At 42.7% G+C, this 24264-nt stretch overlaps 2 protein-coding genes across 2 annotated transcripts; both read right to left on the reverse strand.

The window, feature by feature from the left end:
* Positions 1-902: 902 nt before the first annotated feature.
* Positions 903-6169, reverse strand: LRIT2 (leucine rich repeat, Ig-like and transmembrane domains 2). The gene is made up of 3 exons (XM_068139990.1): positions 6013-6169; positions 4849-5630; positions 903-3406 (listed from the first exon to the last, which is right to left on the reverse strand). Exons 1-3 carry the CDS (start codon positions 6120-6122, stop codon positions 2595-2597), a joined length of 1704 nt encoding a protein of 567 aa, XP_067996091.1. The 5' UTR covers positions 6123-6169; the 3' UTR covers positions 903-2594.
* Positions 6170-10056: 3887 nt separating this feature from the next.
* On the reverse strand, positions 10057-22777 carry LRIT1 (leucine rich repeat, Ig-like and transmembrane domains 1). Its single transcript, XM_068139991.1, has 4 exons — positions 22523-22777; positions 19495-19961; positions 16597-16902; positions 10057-14122 (listed from the first exon to the last, which is right to left on the reverse strand). Exons 1-4 carry the CDS (start codon positions 22642-22644, stop codon positions 13137-13139), a joined length of 1881 nt encoding a protein of 626 aa, XP_067996092.1. The 5' UTR covers positions 22645-22777; the 3' UTR covers positions 10057-13136.
* Between the last annotated feature and the right edge of the window lie 1487 nt (positions 22778-24264).

Consider the following 24264-nt stretch of genomic DNA (forward strand, 5'->3'; position numbering starts at 1 on the left):
AAATGGTCCCTTTTGCAGGACACAAGTCAGAAGAGGGGGCCTAAATCTGCTGGGCAACATCAGCCTGGGAAGAGAGGAAGCAAGAAGCAGGATGCCAAGGCGGGGGGGGGGGGGGGGGGGGGGGGGGGGGCAAGGTCACAGCTGACCACCTGCTGTGCTCTGCAGCCCTCTGTGACATGGCCTCAAGGCAATAAGGCTCCTTGCAAGGCAGCAATTTTAGTTTGCTGCCAGCACTCACTGGCTGTGTGATTTATTATGAACTTTCTACATGTGGTGATGAGATGTTTGCTCTTCCTTGGCTGTTTCCTAGCTGTGATTCACCATTTCTGTCTACAGTCTCCACAGCTTGCTGTCAATTCCTTTGTTTTGCCTGGGCTGGGAGAAAGAGGACACAGTCTCAAGCTGCGCCAGGAGAAGTTTAGGCTCGAGGTGAGGAGAAAGTTCTTCACTGAGAGAGTTGTTAGCCATTGGAATGAGCTGCCCAGGGAGGTGGTAGAGTCACCATCCCTGGAGGTGTTCAAGAGGGGATTGGACATGGCACTTGGGGCCATCCATGGTTTAGTCATGAGGTCTGTGGTGACAGGTTGGACTTGATCTTTGAGGTCTCTTCCAACCTTGATGATTCTGTGATAAGCAGTCATTATAGGCACTGCTTTGTTTTTCACTCCCCTTGTACATGGCCCAGTGTACCATCTCCCTAGAGGTTTCTGCAGGACAAGGTTGTCTCCCTGCTCAGCTAACTGCTTTCATCACTTCCTTACCATTCCAGACCCCTCTATCACACATGTTGCAACTTCCCTGCAGCCAAACCCTGGAGCTTCTTGCCCTTAGAGTGTCTTTGTAATTTTTAACTATGAAAAAAAAAAGATAAATGAAGCAAAGGACATCTGTGTATTCTGAAAATCCATGTAGTTTATTACTTTGACACTAAAAGATTGACTAGGAAGTTCCCTAAGTAGAACACTGAGAGTCAGCATTGATGAAACAGGTCTGTTCTGTTCAAAAGCTGTGCAGCAAGTTACAGCAGGAGTTGCTGGGGGAGAAAATGTGGGGCCTGAAGAGTGACAGCATAGTAAACACACAACAAAAACCAACACCAGCAAAAAATACAACTAAACGTCATGCAGCGAAGCTCACATTAGGCTTCATGTCTACTTACAGCTGAAGTTTCTGTTATACTTTTTCCTATTGGAGGTGCTCTACAACAACAGATATGACAAGGTCTGAAAATCTATTTGCCACATGCTTTGGTTGTGCTGGAAAACACGAGATCAAAAGATCAAAATAAGAAAAAAATAAGTCACATGTTCTCAGAGCCCCCAGGAAACACAGCATGAGCTGATTTGCGAGCAGGGGGGCAATATTTGGGGGGGGGGGGGGGGGGGGGGAGTGGAGGGGGATAGGGGTTTGCCTCTAGAAAGCAGATGAGTTTCTGTTTCAAAGCAGAAGGGTGGACAAGTGGCATGTCTGCATTTGGGGAAGATGTCTGTCTCACACTTTGGGCTCCCAAACCCTGACTTCACCACCCTCTCTGCTCCCAGCCACTTATTCTATCCTGCCAGCCTGGTTCAGGCCAAGTGTCCCTGTCACCCCACATTACCCTGCAGCCACAGTGCCATCCTGGGAAAAAGGATACAAGTGATGGGGAGGGTGGAAAGGGGAACAGCAGTTGAGTGTTTTCCTGCAAAAGATGAACTGTGCATTATTTCACCAGCCCCTGTTCTTAACTTACCAAATAATCTATTACACAACACTTCTGTATCAATGACCATTCAGGTAGGAGGAGGGCGGGGGTGGGAGGAGGGATGTCTGTCTACATTATGCTGGTCTTTAGTAAGTGCTCGCCCTTTTCCTGTTTCTGGTACAACTGGGGCTGTAAACCTCTTAGGGCTGTGTAAACCTTAAGGATGAGTAAGAAAATGACCACAAGAAGAGAAAGCAAAATACATAAAATAAAACAAAGACCCTCATCCCCCACACCAACACCCCTGATCAAAAAAAAAAAAAAAGGAAAAGTCTTTTCCTCCAAATGAAACAAAATAGCTCCATCACGTTCACTCGATTCTCCCTCACATCTTGTTGCTAGCTATACCACAACTTGCCCTGGCTCCCCTGCTGTGTTTCTATGAGGCAACACACAGGACAAGTGGCACCTGACATAGGCCAGAGCTGCAAACAAGCCTCCCCATCCACCCCCAGCTGGGAAAATAAGGAAACAAAAACATGCCTGGAGGAGTGAGCGAGGGAGAGCTTTGGCGTTTTGCAGCATGCATTGGTGTTAGGTTTGGATGGGGTTGGTTTTTGGTTAGTGCTTGTTCCCTGTGTGCAGGTCTGCATTGCTCCATGACAGCACTGCAGAGGCAGCCTGAGACTGCAGGATTGTGGCCACACACCCACAGCCACACATCCTGGACATCCCCATTCCCAGGGCTCCCCAAACCTTCTGCAAACCCCAGCCACACACTCCATTGTGCCTCGAGTCCTTGCAGCGCTGAGCCTTGCTTGCGTGGTCCTTCAGGAGAACAAGCACATGCTGTTCAATGTCATCTGAAAGGTGCCACTGCAGCCATGTTTGCGGGGTGGGCAAGCCTGGGCTAGTAGAGGTCAGCACTGTTCCTGTGGGGTGGACGGGTCTTGCCAGCCTCCTCATGGCCTGGGGGTCGCCGGGCACCACGACCACCCGGAGGGCGGCAGAGCCCATCCTCACTGCCAGCGGGCAGGCTGTCCAATGTGCTCTCCTTGCTGCCAGCCGCCTGATCCTGGCCCCCACGGCGGCGGCGGAGACAGGCACTAGGGCAGCGGGTCAGGCAGCCTGGGCGGGCCTCGGCAGTGCAGGCGTACATGCCAGCAGGCACGGCCAGCACCATGGCGCAGACGATGACCACGATGTGGATGAGCTTCTCACGCTGTTCCAGCTGGCTGATGTCGCTGCCTGTGACAAAGACAACGCACTGGCCCTTGCGAGGTGCCTGGTTGCGCACAGCCACACAGACCTCATACTTGGTGGCAGGCAGCAGATCCGTTACTGAGTAGGTGTTGACACCAGGACCGATGTAGATGGCATCCTTCTGGGCAGCATCATAACGGCCCACCAGGAGGGTATACCAGGTCTCCCCTGGCTCTGATGCTGCCGCTGCCACTGCAAACCACTCCAGGGTGATGCCATAGACTGTCTGCTTGGCGATGCGCACCTCTACATGGGCACCAGCTTCAGCAGGGGCAACAGGGGCCCAGTCTGGGGAGGTTGTGGATGCCCATGGAGCCCCCACCTGGAGGGTGATGGTCACAGAGGCATTGCCCAAAAAGTTGGCAGCTGTACAGGTGTAGTTGCCAGCATCTGCTGGCCGTGCAACCGGGATCAGGAGCTCTGAACGGATGGTCTCCTCGCTGATGGGCTCAGTGGACACTGTGGGCAGAGAAGAGTTGTGTCAGTAGATGGAGTCACCTCCTGCCCATGCAGGCAGGGAGCCAACATGCCCTTGGGGCAGCCCCAATACCACTCCAAGGTGGGATGGGGGCCAGGAGGCCATGCAGGACCTGCCCTGCCTAGGAAAGGAGCAAAAGAGATATAGGAGTGCACCAAACCCCACAGATCTCATCAGTGAACTGTTATCTGGGCCAAAAGACACTCTAGCAGAAGAGATAGGAAGTGTGTCCAACTCCCACCCCATCATGAACTGTTGGGGATGCTGCTACTGGCAGAGGCCAAGCTGCCCATGTGTCATCTGCCATCAGTGTGCTCAGGTTAGGGCAAGCCAGAGACAGCCACTGAGGTGCAGGAGATACTGGTATAATTTTGGATACATGCTCCATCCATTCTTAGGTTTCAGTGTGAAATAATGGTGGTTGCAAGAGGCATGGGGAAAAAAAGAGGCTCGTGGAGCCAGAAGTTTTGTACTGGAAGTGAGAAACAGCTTTAAAAACAACATGCAAAATCTGTAAGCTACCCAAAAAGGGACATCTGGCCCAAGGCGGGAAACACCTGTACGTAACTAATTCAGCATGTGCCTGTGGAAAGATGCACAAGTGCTGCTACAATGCTGCAATTAAAGCAAATGTCAGTCCAGGATTAAAGGCTAATTCTCTTATTCAGCAAGCTGGCTTATTAGGAACACACATAACCTGTGTGGTGCCCATACGCATGATTAGCTTACCTGATGAAAATAGCAACTTGTTCTATTGAGAGCTCTTAGTAAAAATGCACGGGAGGGAGGGCATGCAAGAGCCGAGGTGCATGGAAAGGAAGTGGGAAAGGCTTCATACTATGAAGCCCTCAATAACAAGTAGAAATAAGCAAGGCTTATGGAGAATGAAAATCTCTGTTTTGGTTGTAGAAAATTAATGGACACAGACAACAGGGCTGCATATGGCAATGGTATAGAAACAAGCAAGTGCTTGTCCAAACCTACAAACACACCCATACATATAAGTATCATTAAGTAGTGTGTACCTATATATGTGGTGTATAATATATATACATAGCCAAGTATTTATTACATATATATGACTAATACATATGTAATAAATAATGGTTCTTACATTGTGTGTCACAATGAAAGAGCTATTATTAAAAATCCTCACATAAAATCACTGTGTAAAAGTGAAGCCATTTTCTTTCTGTCTTTGACTGATATCCTGTGTGAAGAGCTCCTCTCATGCCATTCAGATGTTCTTAGACATGTAGGATTAATTAAGATTATTTAGATTACTGCCAGCACAATAACTGTGATTCCCAAGGAGTCTGAGAGATGATGTAGTGACTGTGATGGCCTGAAGACTTTCATAGGTAGAATAGCAGAACATACTTGGGGGGAGGGGGGGAGAAGAAGAAGAAGCAACTCTGCTTACCATTAAATGCCCTTAAAAGTTTGAGTGCATAGGTCCACCAGACAGCTGGGGAAGGGCTGGCTTCCACAAAGCAGGTCAGAGTGACATTCAGCCCCACTGGGACTGTCAGGTTGGTGTCAAGGGCTGAGATCAGGGGCTTCATGCAGCTGTTGAGTTCTATTTCATGAAAAAACTTCCCTGCCCTGAATTTTGGACTTGAGCAAGTTAAATAGGAGTTCATCAGAATAATAGGTGGGCCAACTGACTTGATAAACTGGACAAATCCCCGCAGACGACAGTCACAAATCCAGGGGTTGTCATGAAGGGCCAAGACAACGTTGGAAATAGCTTCTATTTGCCCCTCTGCCCTCAGACTTCTCTGATAGACAGGCCAGCTGTAGAAGACATCCTTGGATATGACTGTAAGCTGATTTGAGGATAGGTCTAAATAGGTCAGGTTGGGCAGATGACGGAGCGCATGTTCTGGAAGGACATCGAGCCGGTTGTGCTTCAGATCCAGGATTTTCAAAGCTGGGGTGTCTTGAAATGCGGTCCATGGCACTGAACTTAATTTGTTCCCTTGCAAGCGCAGCTCCTTCAGAGATGGTAGATATTCCAGGCTCTTGATGTGCATGACCGTTATGTTGTTAAAATTGAGCCAGAGATACTCCAAGGCACTAACATTCTCAAAAGACCCACGAGGCAATTCTGTTAGGTGAGAATTTTCTATTCTAATTTTCCGGATGTCCTGAGGGATGTTTGAAGGGATCTGCCTCAGCAGTGCGGACATACAGAGTAAGCTCCTAAGGAAACCAGAAGGAGGAAACCAGAAAATTCTGCATGTCCCACACCATGTTCATCACTAACAAACCAATTCCCTATACACATCTGCAAGCACTTGAATAATTATAAGGTCTGGTACATAGGGATGAGTGAGCCATAGATCCATCCTTCCTTGTGTTTTATACCCATTTTTCCACAAACAGTCATAAAAATGGCTACATATGCAACTACATATCTCAGGAAAATAAGAAGAATGTCATTTTATGCTCAAGCTAGTACTATTTAATTAGAAGAGGCATACTATGTGCCCATCTGTTTGGTGTTCACATCACTAGCTAATATATATTGGGATGCTCTGAACTGCTTTGCTGGTGCTATGACTAGAATAAGAAGTGTTCTTACCTTCCAAAGGTGTCTCGAGAACAAGAGCATCCTGTGACACAAGATGAAACAGATGGGTTTATCTTGTAGAAGACCACAAGAAGAAAGAAAATATGACAAATAGGATCCATATTCTCCTTCAAGGAAGCACTGTGCAGGGTTTGCACCCTACATGCCAAGAGCCTCCAAGAAGCAAATCTTATTAGCTGTAATCTTCCCTGACGCAGAAATAAATCCTGCTGGGGACCCGACCCTAAAAAAGACAGTAGCATGGTTCACTGCCTGTGTCAAAGTGCTAAAAAATCACCCCAGGACCGCTCGTGGCATTTATTCTTTAGCTGCAGGGATTCTGACAGGCATGTTCACTTGGTTGATAATATGATGATGGAACCAAGTGGTTAACCAGGCCTGTTTTGGTGTTTGTTTTTTTTCTCCCCAAGGGATCTGTCTCAGTTTATCAAGGAAGTTTATCAAGGCATATATTAAGGAAGAAAAACACAGTAAGGACAAGACTTCACAGTTATAATTTGTCAGTGTGTAGTACAGGACTGCACACTCTATCAGGACCCAGACCCTGCCCCAGCTATTCTAGTGCACATGCTGAGCACAAAACCTGCTCCAGAACTTTGTTGCTCTGTCACAGAAACATAGTATGGCACTAGTTTTCCTTGGAAACAACTCCTTTTGTTCCCACCACTCTCTCCATTCTTAAGCATTGGTAGTGAAAACATCAACACAGCTGTGTCCAGTTTGTGGGCTTCTGTGAGAAGAGTATGTTGGAAATTAATCTCTATTGTATAATGTTAAAATTTCTGTGCTATTCTTTGGCTTCCCTCTGAGACACGTGCAGATTTGCTTTAGGGCACCTTGAAATACTCTGACTAAACAATTCTATGGGAAGGGATTTGGAGTAACCAAATTTATTTAGTTTGGGGTTTTTTTCCCAATCCAAAATAGCAGGGTTTGGTTATTATTTCCAATCAGTGCTGCGTTCTCCTGGGGCCATCTAGTGTGTACAGGCTTCATTACAGTCTGCAGAAGGCAGCGTGCCACCAGAAAAGGGCTTAAACTCGCTACCAGTACATGTGAAGCTGGGTCACAAATCAAGATTAGCCTGAACCTACTTAATCTCTAACCTAAGGGACCAGGATAGAAAAATATTTATAGTGGGATGGCTTAGATCTATACATGGCTATAGGGGCGTGTGCAATAGCCCAGGGGCTTTAAGGATAGAGAAGGCACAGGATTGATCCTGTAGCTTTTTAAATCAACAGGTGCTTTGAATTCAAGGCAAATCAGCAAAATGAACTGATAGGGAAACTGGTGGGAACTGCTGCAGTACTTCATGATGGCCTTCCATACACAAGCAGCAGACCGAGTAAATGGCATGTTGGGCTGCAGTTACTCTCTGTGGCCAGCATCTGACCACAAGTACATGGGGTGGGTTTTTTTATTTATGTATTAACTGAAAAGTTTTGAGTGAAGTAGGAAGGCTGCTGGCCTGTAGTTCATGAGATGCCACAGCTATTAATCCCCACCTGACTGTGCCACTGGGGACTTTTCCTGATGGAGCTGCTGATGTTTCAGTGAGAGTGGCACCAGCACAGCCACGGTAAGCCAAGGCAGACAATCCTTAAGCAGTTTCTGTATATCTTAAGAAGCAATGGGGACACCCATCAGTGGGGCTGGCTTACCTGTGAGTTCTGTGGAAGCCACAGTGGCAGCTGCAATGCTAGCATGTGTCCTTCTTGGTCCATCAGCCATTGAAGTGGAGGGCCTCAGGGACCCCATGCCCCCTCTGCATGGACATGGGCCTGTGGGGAGTCAAATGTCATACTCACCTCTGATCCTTTTTTGCAGTCTGACCTGGAAATATTCCCTAATAAAACAATGATATTGTTATTTTCTAATACTTATAATTTTAACATTTTGCATCGAAGTGTAACTGGTAACAACAGCAGTAAATTACATACACTGTAGATAGTTGGTTAGAAAACAGCTGAGTCCTCTGCAGCAGAGGCAGAGGAAACCCAGTGTCTTGATGGTGTTCAGGGTTAGAGGTGATGGGTCACCTTCCTGTGATTGGGTAAATGGCTGAAGTCTACACAGATCATTAGCTTGTCCAGTCATGATGCCTAGGCATTCAGGAGGCATTAGAGTATGAAGTTCACAAGTGAAACATGATGGAAAACTACCCCCTTTTGTGAACTGCACATGTGCCACCAGTGAACCTTCTTGACTGGGATGATTTGGTTGTCTCCAGCACCAGGCAGGCCAGCAGGAGGAATTTACTGCTTTTAAGGCCTAACCTTACAGAAACCTCCCTTGCTCACAGGGAAGGCAACTCCTCTGCCACCTTCACATCCCCTCTCCATGGTCCACATGGAAGGTCTTAATGTATGTGGCAGCTAAATGACATTCTCAAAAAAAAAAAAATTCATGAAAAGTGTTATTAATTAATAAACCCATATAGACAGTAAAAGTGACTTTCCTCTCCATGTTCATCTTTGGGAAATGTGCAGGTGCTTAATAACCAATGCCCTAGGATGCCACAAGTGACATTTCATCCAGGCTTCTCTGTTAGAAATGCATTAATAAGTTGATGAAAAGAAGGGGAAAAATCAGAATTACAGTTGCTTTCTTTCTCCCACATGAGCTCTCCTCACAGTCCTACCTGTCTTTTGCAAGGCTGGAAAATGGCCTTTCAAAGAGTGGAGTCAGTCAGTATCACAGATTAATGCTCTGGCTGTTTTCTGGCTGATGTTTATAGGCTGCTTGAGAACCCATTTCATTAAATAGTAGCAAACCCAATTCTCAGTATTAACCTGAGAAACTAGTGGTGAATTACTTATCAATAGCAGATTAAGCAGCAGGTAGAGAGTCTACCCTTTCACAAACCAAAAAGGAGAAAAAAAAGTAAAGGTAAAAATATCCCACAAAAATTGTTTGCCACAGCAGCCTTATTTATGTTCCCTACTGGAGTGGAATTTTCTTGCCTTCTTAATTCAGCGTAGTTTAAGCCTGCCTGTAAATGTAATGGTCACTTTTGTGACAGCAGACATCCACTTAGTTTAGCTGCTCTTTAATGTCATGTGGCATCCTGATCGAAGCCAAAATGCAGAACATGCTGTCTAAAACCCAAGCTGTCAAAATAAATCTCCATTGAGACATTATCTACTAATCTATGGGAAGTGGAGTATGAGAGGCTGCGCTGATTGCCAAAGCAAATGCCAAAAGGATGCCCGTTACATGCTCCCAGCAATGGTGAGGCACTTGAATTCCATCCTGAAGCGACAGGCACACACAGGTCTGTAAGAAATCAAGTCCACACAGATGCTTTACAATTGCAGTTCCTCTGCCAGGGCTATCAGTGTTAGAAATGCCTGGTGGGGAGGCTGTAAGAGGTGAAGATTGTAGTTGGGTATTTCAGATTTTGGTGCATATAACACCAAATGTACAGATTTGAAAGGGCAGTTTAGAAAAACAGGAAAGTGACATGAAAAGTGGTCATTAAGATTCTTCTTATACAAGCCTTCCATAACAGTAGTAGCTGTACAAACTTGCCAGTCTTTCCCCAGGCTTTTTAAGTAATCCACTGCCCCTGCCAGGGTCCTCTGGAACACTGCAGTTCCAGCCCCATAGCAGCAAGTCTGACACAGAGATGGCAAAGGGACACCACCCACCCCCTTTCACCCTCAAGAAGAAAGGAAAGGTTTCATCTCTTGCTGCACCACAGGGCAGGAGAAGAGTCTATCTCCCATGCAGAAACCACAAGCCAAGAACCAACATATTCTTGTGGGACACAACTCTGGTTGCAGCATCCCCACCAGCAGCCCCTGGCTCTTGGGAAACATGGGTACTGCTCCTCGGCTTACTGCTGCCTCTGAGACGGGCCCAGTCCGGCTCTCTGGGGTGTATACACATTTCTACTCAGTCTGAACCTTTGCTGGCAATTGCTAAACACTGAAATGTTCCAAGAAATATCTAAGATGATATTTTTTAATGGTTTGATAGTAAAAATAAGGAATATTCTACTCCAAAACATTCCAAAATATATTGCTTGGCAGTGAAAATTATTTTAAATGGATCTACAATGTAACAAATTGATGAAAATCTGACTCAAAGAGATTATTAACAGAAGAAACGCTTTCTAAGGAAAAAAAGAAAAACATCAGAAAACAGCATTTTTTTTAAAAAGGGAAAAAACCAGCAACAAAAAAACAAACAACACTCATATTGCAGAAATTCCAAAAGGTATTCAGATGCTCATTTTGGTTCTTACAGTACATCTGCCCAGGGATTGACTTGAACCAGCTAAGAAATTGTTCCGAAGAATGAATATTCTACATTGTCACATCTTATGACCAGAAAGAGGAGCTTGCTTGAATTAACCCTGCTGAAACTAGGTGCCTAACACCCCTTTGCTTAAAACAGCAATAAAAAAACCAACAAGGTATTTATCTTTATATGTCTCATACCACTGAAAATCTAACTCCAAGCCTTGAAGTCACAGTCAGCAGAAAACCAGTTTACTTAGCGGTTTGAAATTTCACCCACAGTTTAGCAAGGATAACATTTCTCTTCTGACCAACATCAGATGACACAGAGCTTATACAAGTTTGTATCTATTGCCTATCTTGTGTGGATTGCCAGTGCAGGAGAGAGAGGCTTGTTTTGTAGCAGTAGCGGTTGAAATGTCAAACTGTGATGCCTCACCTATATGACAGTGAGAATAACCATAAGAAACAAACAAAAAATCATATTTGATCTAGTTGGGATTGCTATTTATTCAAAGTGCAAAAAGTATTCAATAGTCTGCAAAACTTATGTCCATAGTGAATGTCACAGGATGACCTCTCCATCTTTCCTACTTCACAAGCAAAGAAAACCAGCACTGCCCCAGTCAGTGCCTTTTCTACTGCCAACTCATAGTCCATGTGCTAGGTGTGGCAACAACGAGCAGGTGAAAGCTGCTCCTCCCTGGGACTGGATGTGGCAAATACCCATCTTGTGCTTCCAGAGCGCTGAAAGGTAAATACCTCTTGTTTCCAATCAGCTCCTGAAAACTGACTTACAGCAAAGTCCTCCTTGGGCAGTAGGTTCACTCCGTTCACCATAGGAAAATATTAGAACAGCCTTGATTTTTTTTTAAGGCTAGTTTATCCATTCAGGGTCATGTCAGGCTCATTTCTACACAGCCTCATGATACTACTGCAGTTCTGGGCAGGAGTCAGGCTCAAAAATACAGCAATACTGCTATAGAAAGAATATTTTTGTTCTATCTTGGAAGGAGACTCTAAAAATTATTCCTTGAAATGCAACTGTATAAATAATAGACCTATTACACACTACTTATTCCATCAATTAATTTCTTGTATTAAAATACAGTTTTGCAAAACAAGATTTGTGAACCTAAAAGTCTGTGCAGTCCAGTGATAGAAGTAGCATGCTTTATTTTATACAAGTATTAACAAATTCTCCCAATACAAGAGATGCTCTTCATCATTAATATAAGGAACACAAAGAGTCCTATCAAAAACTATTGTAATGTATTCCTTGTTACTTGCCTTTATGCATTACTTGCTTTTTTTCCCATCAGACCAAGTAATATGGCGTAATTAAAACCTTTCTGTACAAGGAGAACTTGCAAAACTCCATACAAGGCTCCATTTCAACCTGTGAAATTTGTTAACACACATCCGGAATGTGAGTGGAGAGCCTTCCAAAAAATTCACAAATATGTTTCAAAACACTTCAGCAAGCATTATCAGTTTTCATTTCAACTTGGCTGGATGCCTTCCATTCAACATTTGGCAGTACATATATATTTTTTTCATTAATAATATTAATTACAAAGAAAAAAACTTTATATACAGTATTACTATGTGAGGGAGTAGAGTGGAAAACTACACAGCTGGGAAGTGCTTTATGATAAGTTAATTCCAGTGGAGCTGCAGGACTTAACTGATTAGCTTGCCCTGGCTGTGAAAGTACATCTAGGTGAATATTAGACCATTTTTTAAGGGTTCTTGAATTTGTGAAATGTTGTAAACCCAAAAGACTGCACTGAGCCTCTGACACTGCTGATGCCATGTTGGAAGTATGGCTAGTGTGTGCCTTGACAGTGGTCATTAAATACCCCTGGCTCTGCAGAGAGCACGATATTCTCATGACCAAACCACTAGTGCCTGGCTGAGCAGTTTGCTCTTCAACACTAGTTTTGTTCAGCATCAATGACACAGCTGATCTGGGAGATTTTTGCAGAATTGTCTAATGTAGGTTTTTCACTATGATGACAAAGCATTACAATGCTGCACACTATTTTCAGAGTACAATATTGCATGAGTTTAATTAGCATAGCTGATATAAAGCATACTCTACAAATTACAATACAGCTAGAAAATGCCTGGTAGGACTCACACTGAAGACCTGTGCAATACTGGAACTGTTGTCCAAGAAAATCTTAAGAACACTGTTTACAGCCAAATACAATCACAAAATAGTCTACTGTGTTTTCTTAGGAGTGGATTTGGGTTTGTCTCTTGAATTCTATCTCCTGTGTATATTTCCTTGAATTCAGAGCATGGAGCTGTTCTCATGCTGGACATACTAGAAAGGGTTGTAGTACATCTGGGTTTAGTGATCTACTAAGCATCAAGCTGCATGTTTCATGTAAACATGGAGGATGTAAAAGGTGAGACTCTCAATCATTACTTTCAAAGATATTTGTAATAAAATTACTAAACACTCCTCTGTTTGTCAACCAAAAGAACATCAGAAGAGCTGAGAATAAAATACTTAGCAAATTGCAGAACAGGTACTAAACAACGCCAAGCAGAATGCACTCAGAAATGTTAATGTCCTCACACTCAGTGTGCACGCTTTATTTTATGAAAATTAAAGTGGTCCAGGAGAATGAGGCCATGATCACAGAAGCTTTTGACTGAGTTCAAAACAGCGAACCCCAAATGGGATGAGCAACATGTTTCTGTAAAGCCTGAGCACCATCTACCCTCTTGCATCCCCCTCCAGAACATGTCAGAGACAGAAACAGTGACAGGGCTGGCCTTCAGTGCTGGAGCAGAGACTTGTACATACATCCATGTGCTTTCCACCTAGCAAGCAGACAATGAGCCTAGTTACCCTCAGCAAAAGTATTCATTTGGTTGCCCTTCTGCCTTTGGTATTGCTTCTGAGTCCACACTAGATCTGGCAGACAGTAGCCTGTTTGATTCATCAGGGGTATGTCTAGTCAAATATTCTCCTTCCACACCTTTTGCCTTGGCTGCAGGAGACAGGCTTTCAAAAGTGACATAGGACTCCTGAATTTCCTTGGGTTTCCTCACAAAGCACTTTTTGCAACGCCTTTTCAGTGCTCCGCAGCAGACCACCAATGTCAGAGGAACAGCAATGACACAGGCCACACTGATGACCACCACATTGATCAGCTTCTGGGTCCCTCCTGCACTCGCAACTTCATCTGTGGAAAATATGATGCATTGCTCCTTCCTGGGGATCAACCCTTTCACACAGACACAAGCAATGTATTTGGTCTTTGGCAGAAGCCCATAAATGGTGAGCTTTGTCTTCCCTGGCTCCACGTTGATCCTCCGCATGTCTCTTTCTCCAAAGATGGCGTAAAGGACACTGAACACTGTAGTGTTCTTCGCGAGAGGGGCCTTCCAGGCCAGGGTGATACTCTGATCAGTGTCTCCTATCACCCTGACAGACCTCACCATTCTCTCTGGCTCCTGCTGACCAGTAGGTGGGCTAACCAGCAGGTTTCTGGGGTTGCCATCTTGTGCCACATCTGGGAGGAGGGGGCCTTCTCCAGTATCCACTCCGCTCCCCAGGGTAGGCACGGTGGAGGTGGTGATAATATACCTTGCCACAAGTTTGTCATTGTAGGCAGCTGCTTCCATCCCAGTCGCCTTCCCATTCCATGCACTTTTAGCATTAGAATTGGGGTCATCTGTGCTTTCTGAGTCTGTGATGATGAGAGATATGAACGCCTCTGTTGCCCCTAGAAAGTTCTTTGCTTTACAGATGTACTCTCCAGAGTCCAGATAAGAAACTACAGGCAGGCCCAGAATAGACCAGCTCATGCCATCACTAGAAATCTCTTGGTGAACTGCAAAGAAAGCAAAATGTAAAATAAGTAATAACCCATAGCATTAATAACATGCTTTGTGAAATATTAAGAGTCAATCAGCTAAATGCCTGCTTAATCGTAATTTCTTTTGCCACCAAGCATATTTCAAAACCAAAGTAAATCCAAGAAAAAGACATAAACACTGTTTCAGATCTAATACAATTAATGTATTTAATGCTATTTCCTCTAAACTGATGTACAGGTTGAAAAGAAGCCAGGAAAGATTATTCTATTGAAAAAAAAACAAACACCAAAACAAAACCCAAACACCCGCCAAGCTTAAAAGCTTTTATGTAGGCACAATGCTTAAAAGAGTGGAAGGAGTAGAGGGTAACATGATCTATTTGAACATATTTGAAATGCAGTTTTCTGAGTCACAGAAAATACCACAAGTGAAGATTTTTCTTTTAGAAACCACATATGGCATAGTCTAGAGTATATAGATAAAAATAGCTTCTACTGCTAAATTATTGCATAGTTTTATGTTGATCCAAACCAAGGCAGCCTGATCACATATCCCTGGACAATATGTATGTGGCCAAGTGTTGATTTCTCACTTGATCTACCAAAAGGCTAAAACTGGGGGAGGGTGCAGGGGGAAAAATAATAAAATATCTGGAATGATCATCAGAAGGTTAAAATACCTTCTTCATTATTAAACCAGTCTCCTTAGGACGAGCACATAATATCTCTGCTTTTTCCCACTGAAAGTTAAACCAGGGAGATGGCTGAAAAGCAATTGTAAGATGAAATGAAAACTTATCCCAAACCCTCATGGGGCCAGGGATCCAGTCTGGGCAATCAGGGCACATTCCTACAACAGTGAAATACAATGGTAGTGGAAGTTGCATTTTCAGTTTAATTATTCACTGAATGAGTATATTAAAAACATACAGTTACTGGTCTTCCTTCAGCACTTCCCAGTACAAACAGACTATGGGCTCGCTCTCACTCCTTTCTGTTCAGAACACCAACATCTCAAACAGTCACATTATAGCATTGGCACAGAAAATGTCATTTCTAGGAAATACTGTATACTTTCAGCCAACTTTTTATTGAAAGGTGCTAAAGTCTGATTTAATGGGGCACAAAATATATCATTCTCAGTTGTAGCCTAAAGTAAATTCAACATACACTTTCAGAAAAGCATTCTCTGTTTTATTTTTCATTGTGGCTCTTTTCAAGTGTAGGAGGGACGTTCACAGCATGATGGGTAGACATTATCATTATGGGGAGCAGCTCTGCTACATCCTGCAGATCATGCACAACAGAGCAATGACTTGTGCAGATCCTCAAAAGGATATTTGTTACAAGTGGTTCTACTGCTGTGAAAGAAAAATGCTCTTTCCCCTGTTTCTGTGTGCTGAGGAGCTCTGTAACCCTTTGAAGATCAGATCCCATACTTAACAATTTAGCTGCCAGGTTTAGACTCACTATGAAAGTTAGAGCCATGCCTGGAACACAGTAGCATTCAGGGGACATTGGAGGGATGAGGGTTCAGGACCTAAAACTTCTAGGGCAAAAAGCTTAAGATAATTGTCTTGAGTGCAGCAGTTTTCTTGCCTAAATTTCACACATATCAAAGGACCAATATTGCAACTTAGGTTCAACCATCCTTGTGAATGGAAATGAAAATAAGACTGGTCACAAAAGCAGTGGCTGTTTGAAGTCTTCCCCCAAAGAGGAATGAGCACAGAAGAGGAACCTTGTCACTATTCCTCTCACAGAGCATTTTCACAAGAGACCCTGGTGCTTGGTGCCATAGTTTAGTTGATTAGATAGTGTTGGATGATAGGTTTGGGCTCAATCTCAAAGGTCTCTTCCAACCTGGTTAATTCTATTCTATTCCATCAGAAAAGAACCACTGTATTGTATTGTAATGTAATGTATTCTTCATCAGTTTAGTGGGTTTGTTCTCTTAATATATCAGTAATGTTGCATGTTTACAACCTTTTCTTTCTTTGAGTCTCAGCTGAATTCACATCAGGCATCTCTTTGCCAGAGATGTTTACTCACTGATTAACAGCAGATCATCATTAGTCTCAAAGACCCGTAAAATAATTTAGTGGGAATTATTATTTCAGTGACTGAATACTAACTAGCAAAACCTCTGTAGTCTCTTGCTACATCTGGACATATTTCATTTCTTTACCTCCCATAGATTTGCAGAAAGCCCTTTGACTTGTCTTACCAACACCACTATTATGAAACAAAGCACGTGACAGTATTTGATTTTCTTATGATAATATAACATGTAAGTGATTTTATAGTCCCTCAAAAATGGCAATACAATAGTGAACTACATATGACACTATTGTGAATTACAGTGAATCTTAATTTTTTGAGTCTTATCATCACAAAAGATTCTATTTGCTGCATAGTCTGTAGAAAATAAAAGTGCAGGTCTCCCTCACTCATTTCATGTACACAAGAAAAGATCCAACTAAGCCCACCTGTGCCATTTAGCTGAGCACCATCAGCTCTTCTCCAGCTGAGCTCGGGGATGGGTACCCCTGTTGTTCCACATCTCAGTAGCACAGTGCTGCCCAGGATGGTCTTTACTTTGGCTACAGATGTATGTACAACAGGGCTTTGACACTTCCGCAGCTCCACCTGGCTGAAGAGGACTCCTGCAAGGCTCCGAGGGGTGAAGCACTTCAGCCTGGGCTCAATGAATGCAATGTTAGGAGACTGGAAATTTAGGAAATGGACCATTTCATACAGACTGCAGTCACACACCCAAGGATTGTCTTGCAAGCCTGTGAAAATAAATCAGAGCACTGTCACTTCAAAAGCAGCTTTCATTTCTGCCACTTCCCCTCCCCCCTCCAAATTTTTCAGTAGGACAAACTGTAATAGGCTCCTAATCTGCCCAGCAAGAATTGCCTGTGCATATGCAGGAGTATGTGAAGGTGGGGAATGGGGGGGTCCCGACAGTCCCCTACCACTCTTGGCTGTGTTTGATGCATCCCATAGTTGCCAGTTAATAGAAGGGAATCAATATGGTTTGCTAAAGTATCTTGAGATTTGGAGCTGAAATCTTTTATAAGTTCAAAGCAGGATTATTCATACCATTAAAACATCACTATTTATGCACACAAAGAAGCAAAACAAGAAGTTATTATAAATGCATTTGATGATAGATGGAAAAAACAAGTGGCCATGGGGGATGGTTGTTTTGTTTTGAGGAAAGGATTTTTTTCAATATGGAGAGACTATGGAGCCTCTTCCTTAGGCCAGGAAATTCTTCACACTGGAGTTTATTAAAATATTATCAGATTGTCATGCCAACTGTCAGGCATAACAGGCAACAGGTGTAAGCATCTCTTCCAGCCCCATTTTTCTAAGTTATTCTAAGTTATTTTAGTAATAATTTTTTCATGAAATGATAATTTACACTTGATAAGATGAAAGAACTCTTTTAAGGATTAAATTGAAGAATATACATGTTATGGTATATAAAAGAGCATTAATAGGCAATGACTATATTAAGAATATGCACACATGAAAAGGTATATTGAAGAATACACTCCTGATTTGCAGCCCCAGAATGTTTCTCTAGTGCTTTTTTTGTGCTATCCCAGTGTGTGCTCAATTAACTCAAATTCTGAAGGAATAAGGCATTACTCTATTGAAAATAGACCTGTGAAGATGGTACTAGAAAAGCAAAGTTGGAACTAGCTCTGCATATCCATGAGCAGAACTGCTACATTCTGATTAAATCTGCATCATCCCACTCACACATTTACATTTACCTGTCCTACAGATATTTATGTTCTCTGATGACTTTAGCTAGAAGAACTGAGACATAGTTGAAGCCTAATCTGGGAGCACAGTGTTCCAGCTCTCCTGCCTACCACTGGAGTGAGCTTCGCTCCCTCCAACAGTGCTTCACATCCTCTTTTCCACAGGCAGCCCAAGAACATGTCCTGGGGCAGGCAACTGCCTGAAAGTAAAAAGTACTAAACCTCCCTCAACTGCTGGAGAAAACAACAGCTACCCACTCCACAGTGCCCATTCTAGCTGGTCCCCAGTGTACTGCAGCAGTAGTCTTGTAATCAGAAGCTTTCTAGCAAGAACACAAGCACAAAGGGTGTACCACAAAGCTCCATGATCATCAAGGGGCTGCTTAGATTTCCTAGAGTCAACAGAAACACAGGGGTGATTAAAACCAGTATGATCTAGACCAGTGCCTTGTTGTGCTGCAAATGAAACAGGCAATCTCAAAACACCAGCTTTGGCTTAAAGAACTTGATACTGCATCTGGGAAAACAAGATGATAAAATACCTGTTCCTCTCCTGATGCTAATGAAACCTTAAACATCTACTAAGGGTATGGTGGCTGCTTGAATCAATTTGAAGTCTTGCGTTTCTTTCCACTGTAATCTACTTTTTTTAAACTTTACCCTCCCACATTTATCCAAAGGACAAAGAGCAGCAGGTACCTCCCAGAGTGAGAAAAAACTTGCCCTGTCTCTAAAGGGCAAGTGCCTGAACTGACATCCATGGCTGTAGAGGCAGTAGATGGAGATGCACAAACCTACAGATCAGTCAGTGGAGCCAGGTCAGCTCTTAGCAAGTGAAGACAGCAGAGGGCAACAGCTCTAAACCATTGTCAACCTGCTGTGGGTTTGAACCAGTGCACAACAGCTAAAAGGCTGAGTAGCAATCCCCTCGCTAGTAAACGTGCTTGAAACTTCATCTGGGGATACTGCAACTGAGAAGACTCAATCATCTGTAGTATGCCTTCTGACACAAAAAAGGACAATTGCCCCACACCCCAGAAGTGTCACCCAAAAAATAAATAAATTTTATCCTTCTACCACTATAGATGCACTTAAAGGCAGCACTATTTTAGTGGCTTTGGGGAGACTGATGATAAACACAGCTCTGGAAAGAGACAATCTGGCAGTCCTGACCCAGATTTTATGCTTGGTGATGACTTCATTACTCTTCAAACTGGAGCATTAAATAGCCATCTTTTTATCAAATGCTGCTTAAAATGGATCAATTCCATAGTAACTGTTATTAGAAAATAGTCCATGAATGACAGGGAACTCTAAGCATATTTGTATTTAAATAATGGCAGTGTCAATAAATAAAAAGGGCAAGAGTTGCCAGTTTTGTGCTACAAAGATTCAAGCAAATTATGAAGTTTATGGTGTAATAAGCCAGAAATTGGGGAGCCAGAGGTGGGTTTGTTAATATGCAAATTAACTGACACATTTTATACAGGGTTGCACTGTACACAGCATACTTGTGGTGGCAACCATGGTGGCTCAAAATGCTGTCATAAGTAGTGGAGCTTTTGACATTTGTGCCCCCTGCAAAATGACAGGCACTTTTCTTACCTAGGATGATCTTGGAGTTATCATTGGGGAAGTAAGGAACAGCCTGGAGGTTGGCCCAGGTGGCAATAAGAGCCTGAGGAAGAGTCATCAGCTTATTGCTAGACAGGTCCAGGTATGTGATGTTCTTGACATAACGAGCAGCATCTGGAGGAATTGAGGTAAGTTCATTGTTGTGTAAATCCAGAAGCCTTAGCTGTGGCATATCAACCAGGGTTTCCCAGGGGAATGATATTAAATCGTTCCCATCGAGCCTCAGCTCCTGCAAGCGACGAAGGCCCTTGAAGGTGATCCCACTGAGGCTGGCAAGGGAGTTATAGGGCATCCAGAGGTACTCCAGGTTGTGGAGCACGTGGAAAGCCTCTCCTGGCACCCTGCGGATGGCTGTCTTTTCTATCCGAAGCTTGGTCGTATCTACAGGGATGTTTACAGGAGTGAGGGTCATCTCTGGGTCATTACACAGCACTGTCCTGGTGAAGAAACACAGAGATGTAAATTTCTTGTATTTTGAAAAGGTTTTGAAAACTCATTTAATGCAAGATTTTCATCTGTCTTTATTTCCCACAAGATTTCTTTGCATCAGTTCTTACTTGGTGCTGATCTCTACATCATCACCACAAGCATGTCAGCTTGCAGTAATACACCTTTTGACTCTAAGAGGTTGTAGTGTTGTGCCTGGAGCAGTGAGAGTCTGAGTCCAGTCCATATAGTGTTCCAAATTTTTCTTTTTTACTATAACGGGTTTTTTAGAGTACTTAACATAGACAAGACTGACAACATTCATGCACAACAGAGGATTCTAGTTCATGTTAAAACAAAAGGATCCACAAACTGAACAGTAAAGAAGCCTTACTGACATGTAGGATGGCAGGGAGTAATATAGATTAAATGTGGCACAGAATCTTTGGTTTGTGAGGTAAGGATAAGAAAGTCAAAAAACAACTCACTGGATATACACTACAGCAAGCTCTGCTTTACTATGAAATAGTCTGGGAGGGGTGTAGAGATGGTAGCACTCACAGCACTGCAAGCTTGTACATTTGTGAGAGTTAAAGTGCAGAAATTGATTCTTTGAATAATACTATACTACTGTCAAGGCAGATTTATGTATCTTAATCATTCTTTCCCATTTCTAATCTCTAGAGGTCAAACCATGAAAACCCTATGTTGCATTTTCACAGCCTTCATATAAAAAACAGTGACTGGCTTTGTCAAGATGAGGGGATATAGATAGCTGTGAGGAATGAAGGGAGACAAAACAGGTCTCTCAGACTGCACTTTAATTTGCATATCAGTAGGTAGAGAAAGGCAAGTTCTTAACAAAATACAAAGCAACACCACAAAAATGTAACAGATTGGATAGCCATGTCCCACTCCACATGCTAAATGAGATACCAGAAAAAATGTAATGTGATCAGTCAAGTAACATTTTCTTATCACACTGCCTGGCTGATAAACAAAATATTACAAAGCTTCCAAACCCTATTTCGTTTTGGCTGAAAGCAATTACTCCTCTACTAACATAACCCTCAACAAAAAATAAATAACATCCTCTACTATCAACAAAATTAAAATAACTTGCTCCTGCAAGTTTCATGGAGTTAAATGCTGTTTGAGCCTACAGTTAAATTGTTTATTTATAAACAAAGCTTAGCACACTACTTTCATCCTTCAGTTTTATTGTGGCATTAAATCTTGCCTGCCCTCAGCTAAAAGTTGAGGTTTTTCTGTTTCTTAAAACCTATCAAATAAGAAAAATCCAGAAATCCTCTTCCAATAACTGTTGTGAGTTTGTTGTTGTGAGTTTTTTTATGTAGGCATGGCAGAAAATGTTTGATAACATAAACACTATGGCAGTCAAACAGTGTGCTTCTCATCGTGCTCCTAAATTAAACATTTCATCTACAGGATAATCTTCTCCTACTAGTGAGAAATACAAATCATAATGGGGGGGAGGGGGGGAAGACAAAGAAAAACAAAAGTGATATTATGCTCCTTAAGGAACTACTGGATATTTGCTTTGTTATGTTGCTTACCAAAACACTACAGCTTTTTCCAGTCACTGAGAGGAAATTCCCCTCAGAACTGTGACATTTGTGGAGCAATAACTGGCTCTCACACTATTGCACTCCATTTTAACGACTGCAGACTACTTGCATCTCTACTACACTTCTTACTGGGAAAGTCTCTGGAGCAAGAAATTAGATCTATTTCATGGGGATCCAAAATACAGGGGACAGCCTTTCACTTCAGTACTGTGGTCTTGTCTAGAAAAAAATTTATTCCACAGGATTTTACAAATATTGTGTCTCTCTGTCATAAAACCCTTCTGATGTTAGCCATACTTGAAAAAAATGTAGCCTGTTATTTCATTAAGTCATACCATTACTTGGTGATTACCCTTCAGAAAGACTTTTTATTACAATCCTCCAGAGAAATGTCTGTACAATGGTATTGCATTCAAAAATAGATGTCCTTCTCCTTTAGTCATCATTTCAACTAAAAGTTTCCAGACTGATAATTATTTTATTTTTAAAACAATAATAACAATAATATATTTTCTTGGTGCATTCTCATCTAGGAGCCTATTGCTCTCCTAAAATGTCCAACCAAAGGACTTTTTAAGTAAACGGAATTTCAGCTTTTGGTACCACAATATAAACCAAATCTAGTTACACTTTAGAAACAAACCAGCAGAGCAGAATAAAGTCTTTTAAACGTAGCATTTTCAGCATAAAAGGTAAAAGAGGGAAATGTTGTTTAAATTTTATTCCCTTTTTGCCAATGCGCCAGTGGTAATTATGTCACTTCTCACAGAGATGTCCAAATGCTTTCTCTGAAAGCGGCTTACTGAGTTTTCAGAAGCTAATCCTCTGCAAATAAAGCTAGAGCGCAAAGCAACTGGAAAAATAATGGACACCAAGCCTGGACACAGTATTTTCTACTGTGAGCATCCTTATAGATAATAAGAAATAAAATCCCCGACACCCAGAAACCGAGCAGCAACCCCCCTGGGGAGGTATCGGCATACCTGGCTTTCGTTCCTTCGCTGAGGCTGTGGAAGGCGCAGCTGCACTGTGATGGGCATGAGCCACCCACCCGAGGCAGCCCTCCGAGCATTAAGCAGCAGAACAAACTCACCACGATCCACATGGCTACCTGTGCATGGGAAGGACACCTGGGCACTAGACAACAAGAGGGGTTTCTCCTATTGTTTTATCCATTGACTGGTCACATCTTGTTAACTCCCTTTTGTTTTCAGCCACACTGTGATCTTCCAGCCCTCGCTGAGTCCATCAGATAAAAAAGGATAGGCAGGGATTAAGGATGGGGACTTGAGTTATTTTCATGAAGGTGCTTATTGCTTCCTGGAACTGTTCTGACAGCATTTCTTCCCTCCAGGGACCTCCATCAAAACACCTTCCTCTGGTTTTCTGAGGCTCTTGTGCAAGGTAAAACAAAGATACTTTTGGTGATCAGCATCACAGGAAAAATAACCATTATGTGACTGGGAATAATTTACTACTTTACAGAGAATAGCAAATAGTTCATAACAGTTTATTCTGCTAATGGAACATAAGACAACTCCTATATAAGAGTACTAAAAATATGTAGAGACACTTTAAAAAATCCTTGTTTAATCAAGCAATTATTGAACTATTGGCAATATGCCTATTATTAATAATTTCGTAAATATGCACATATTTCAGTTTATATCAGGACTAGGACACACCTGCAGGGCTGAGCACTGTGCTCTGACTTGCTGTAACAACAAAGCCCAGATGAGGGACCATTTTGGGGGCAGGTTCAGGAATGCCAAGAAAAATTCAGGACCCAGTGTCAAATTATTTTGTCCATTCCCCTTGAAGACTGTTGTTTCTCATCTATTACCAAAGGAGACTATAACTGCAGAGTTGACAGAGTCCACCCATGTTTTCAGCAGTCTATATCTGACTCCAAAGAACATAATACATGTGAGGTAATTAGAGTCCAAATATGCACAGATATAAAGCTTAAGAAGTTGCTACATGACACAGGAGCAGAATTATGTTCAATCTACTAAAGATGCTGCATGTTTATCAAAACTAATTTTTTCCTGTTGAGTGTGAAAATGTAGGAATCTCTCAGACTTCTAATGTGCAACACACTCTTAGAAGTAAAAAGCTTTGGAGAAACAAATAGATTATTACTTTCAACATGATCAAACTGCTACTTCCCAGCCGTATAGCATTATAGCTTTGGCAGAAAAATTGACCCCTGTCTCAGACACAATACAGAAAGCAAAAGTTAAAAATTAACAAAAGTGAGAATGATGCTGAACAGCTAGTAATGAAGCACCAACCAGACACTACTCCCATGTTTCAGGAAAATATTTATTTCCCATTTCTAGAGCTCCAGAAAGCCTCAGTACGCAGCAGTGTTACAAGGGAGAGTCCAAGTCCCAGATGCCTCACTCCAGCACAAAACGTAAGCAATAATACTAAAATCCTGGACCCTGTTAGATCAATAGGAACTCTGCCATCTGCTGCACCCAAGGAAATGGGAGTGTGGCTGATAGATGCAGAAACCACACAGTTTGCCTTTCAGCACTGGTCACTTCCCTTTACCTAAGGTCACAAAGATTTCACTAAAGATTACGTTTTCTTGGATGTTAATTATTGTCATATTGATCAGAAAAAAGTGCCTACCATATCGTTTGTGTCAGTGTTTGAAGACATCATGGCTCTTCTGCCTGCCTCTTGTAGATAACCATCTAAATTCAGATTTCCCTAG

This window comes from Melanerpes formicivorus, unplaced genomic scaffold (assembly GCF_026170545.1).
Source record: "Melanerpes formicivorus ecotype bairdi unplaced genomic scaffold, bMelFor1.0.p_v2 SCAF_6, whole genome shotgun sequence".
Lineage (NCBI taxonomy): Eukaryota > Metazoa > Chordata > Aves > Piciformes > Picidae > Melanerpes > Melanerpes formicivorus.

Bases quoted from the DNA above. Each gene is read 5' to 3' on its own strand.
- LRIT2 (XM_068139990.1), bottom strand. From the start codon at position 6,122: ATGGATCCTATTTGTCATATTTTCTTTCTTCTTGTGGTCTTCTACAAG. The intron at 5,631-6,012 runs GTAAGAACACTT...TGGTTTCCTTAG, and splicing joins TCTCGAGACACCTTTGGAAG to GAGCTTACTCTGTATGTCCG. The intron at 3,407-4,848 runs GTAAGCAGAGTT...CTCTGCCCACAG, and splicing joins ACTTTTAAGGGCATTTAATG to TGTCCACTGAGCCCATCAGC.
- LRIT1 (XM_068139991.1), bottom strand. From the start codon at position 22,644: ATGTGGATCGTGGTGAGTTTGTTCTGCTGCTTAATGCTCGGAGGGCTG. The intron at 19,962-22,522 runs GTATGCCGATAC...TTTCTTCACCAG, and splicing joins AGCGAAGGAACGAAAGCCAG to GACAGTGCTGTGTAATGACC. The intron at 16,903-19,494 runs GTAAGAAAAGTG...TTATTTTCACAG, and splicing joins TAACTCCAAGATCATCCTAG to GCTTGCAAGACAATCCTTGG.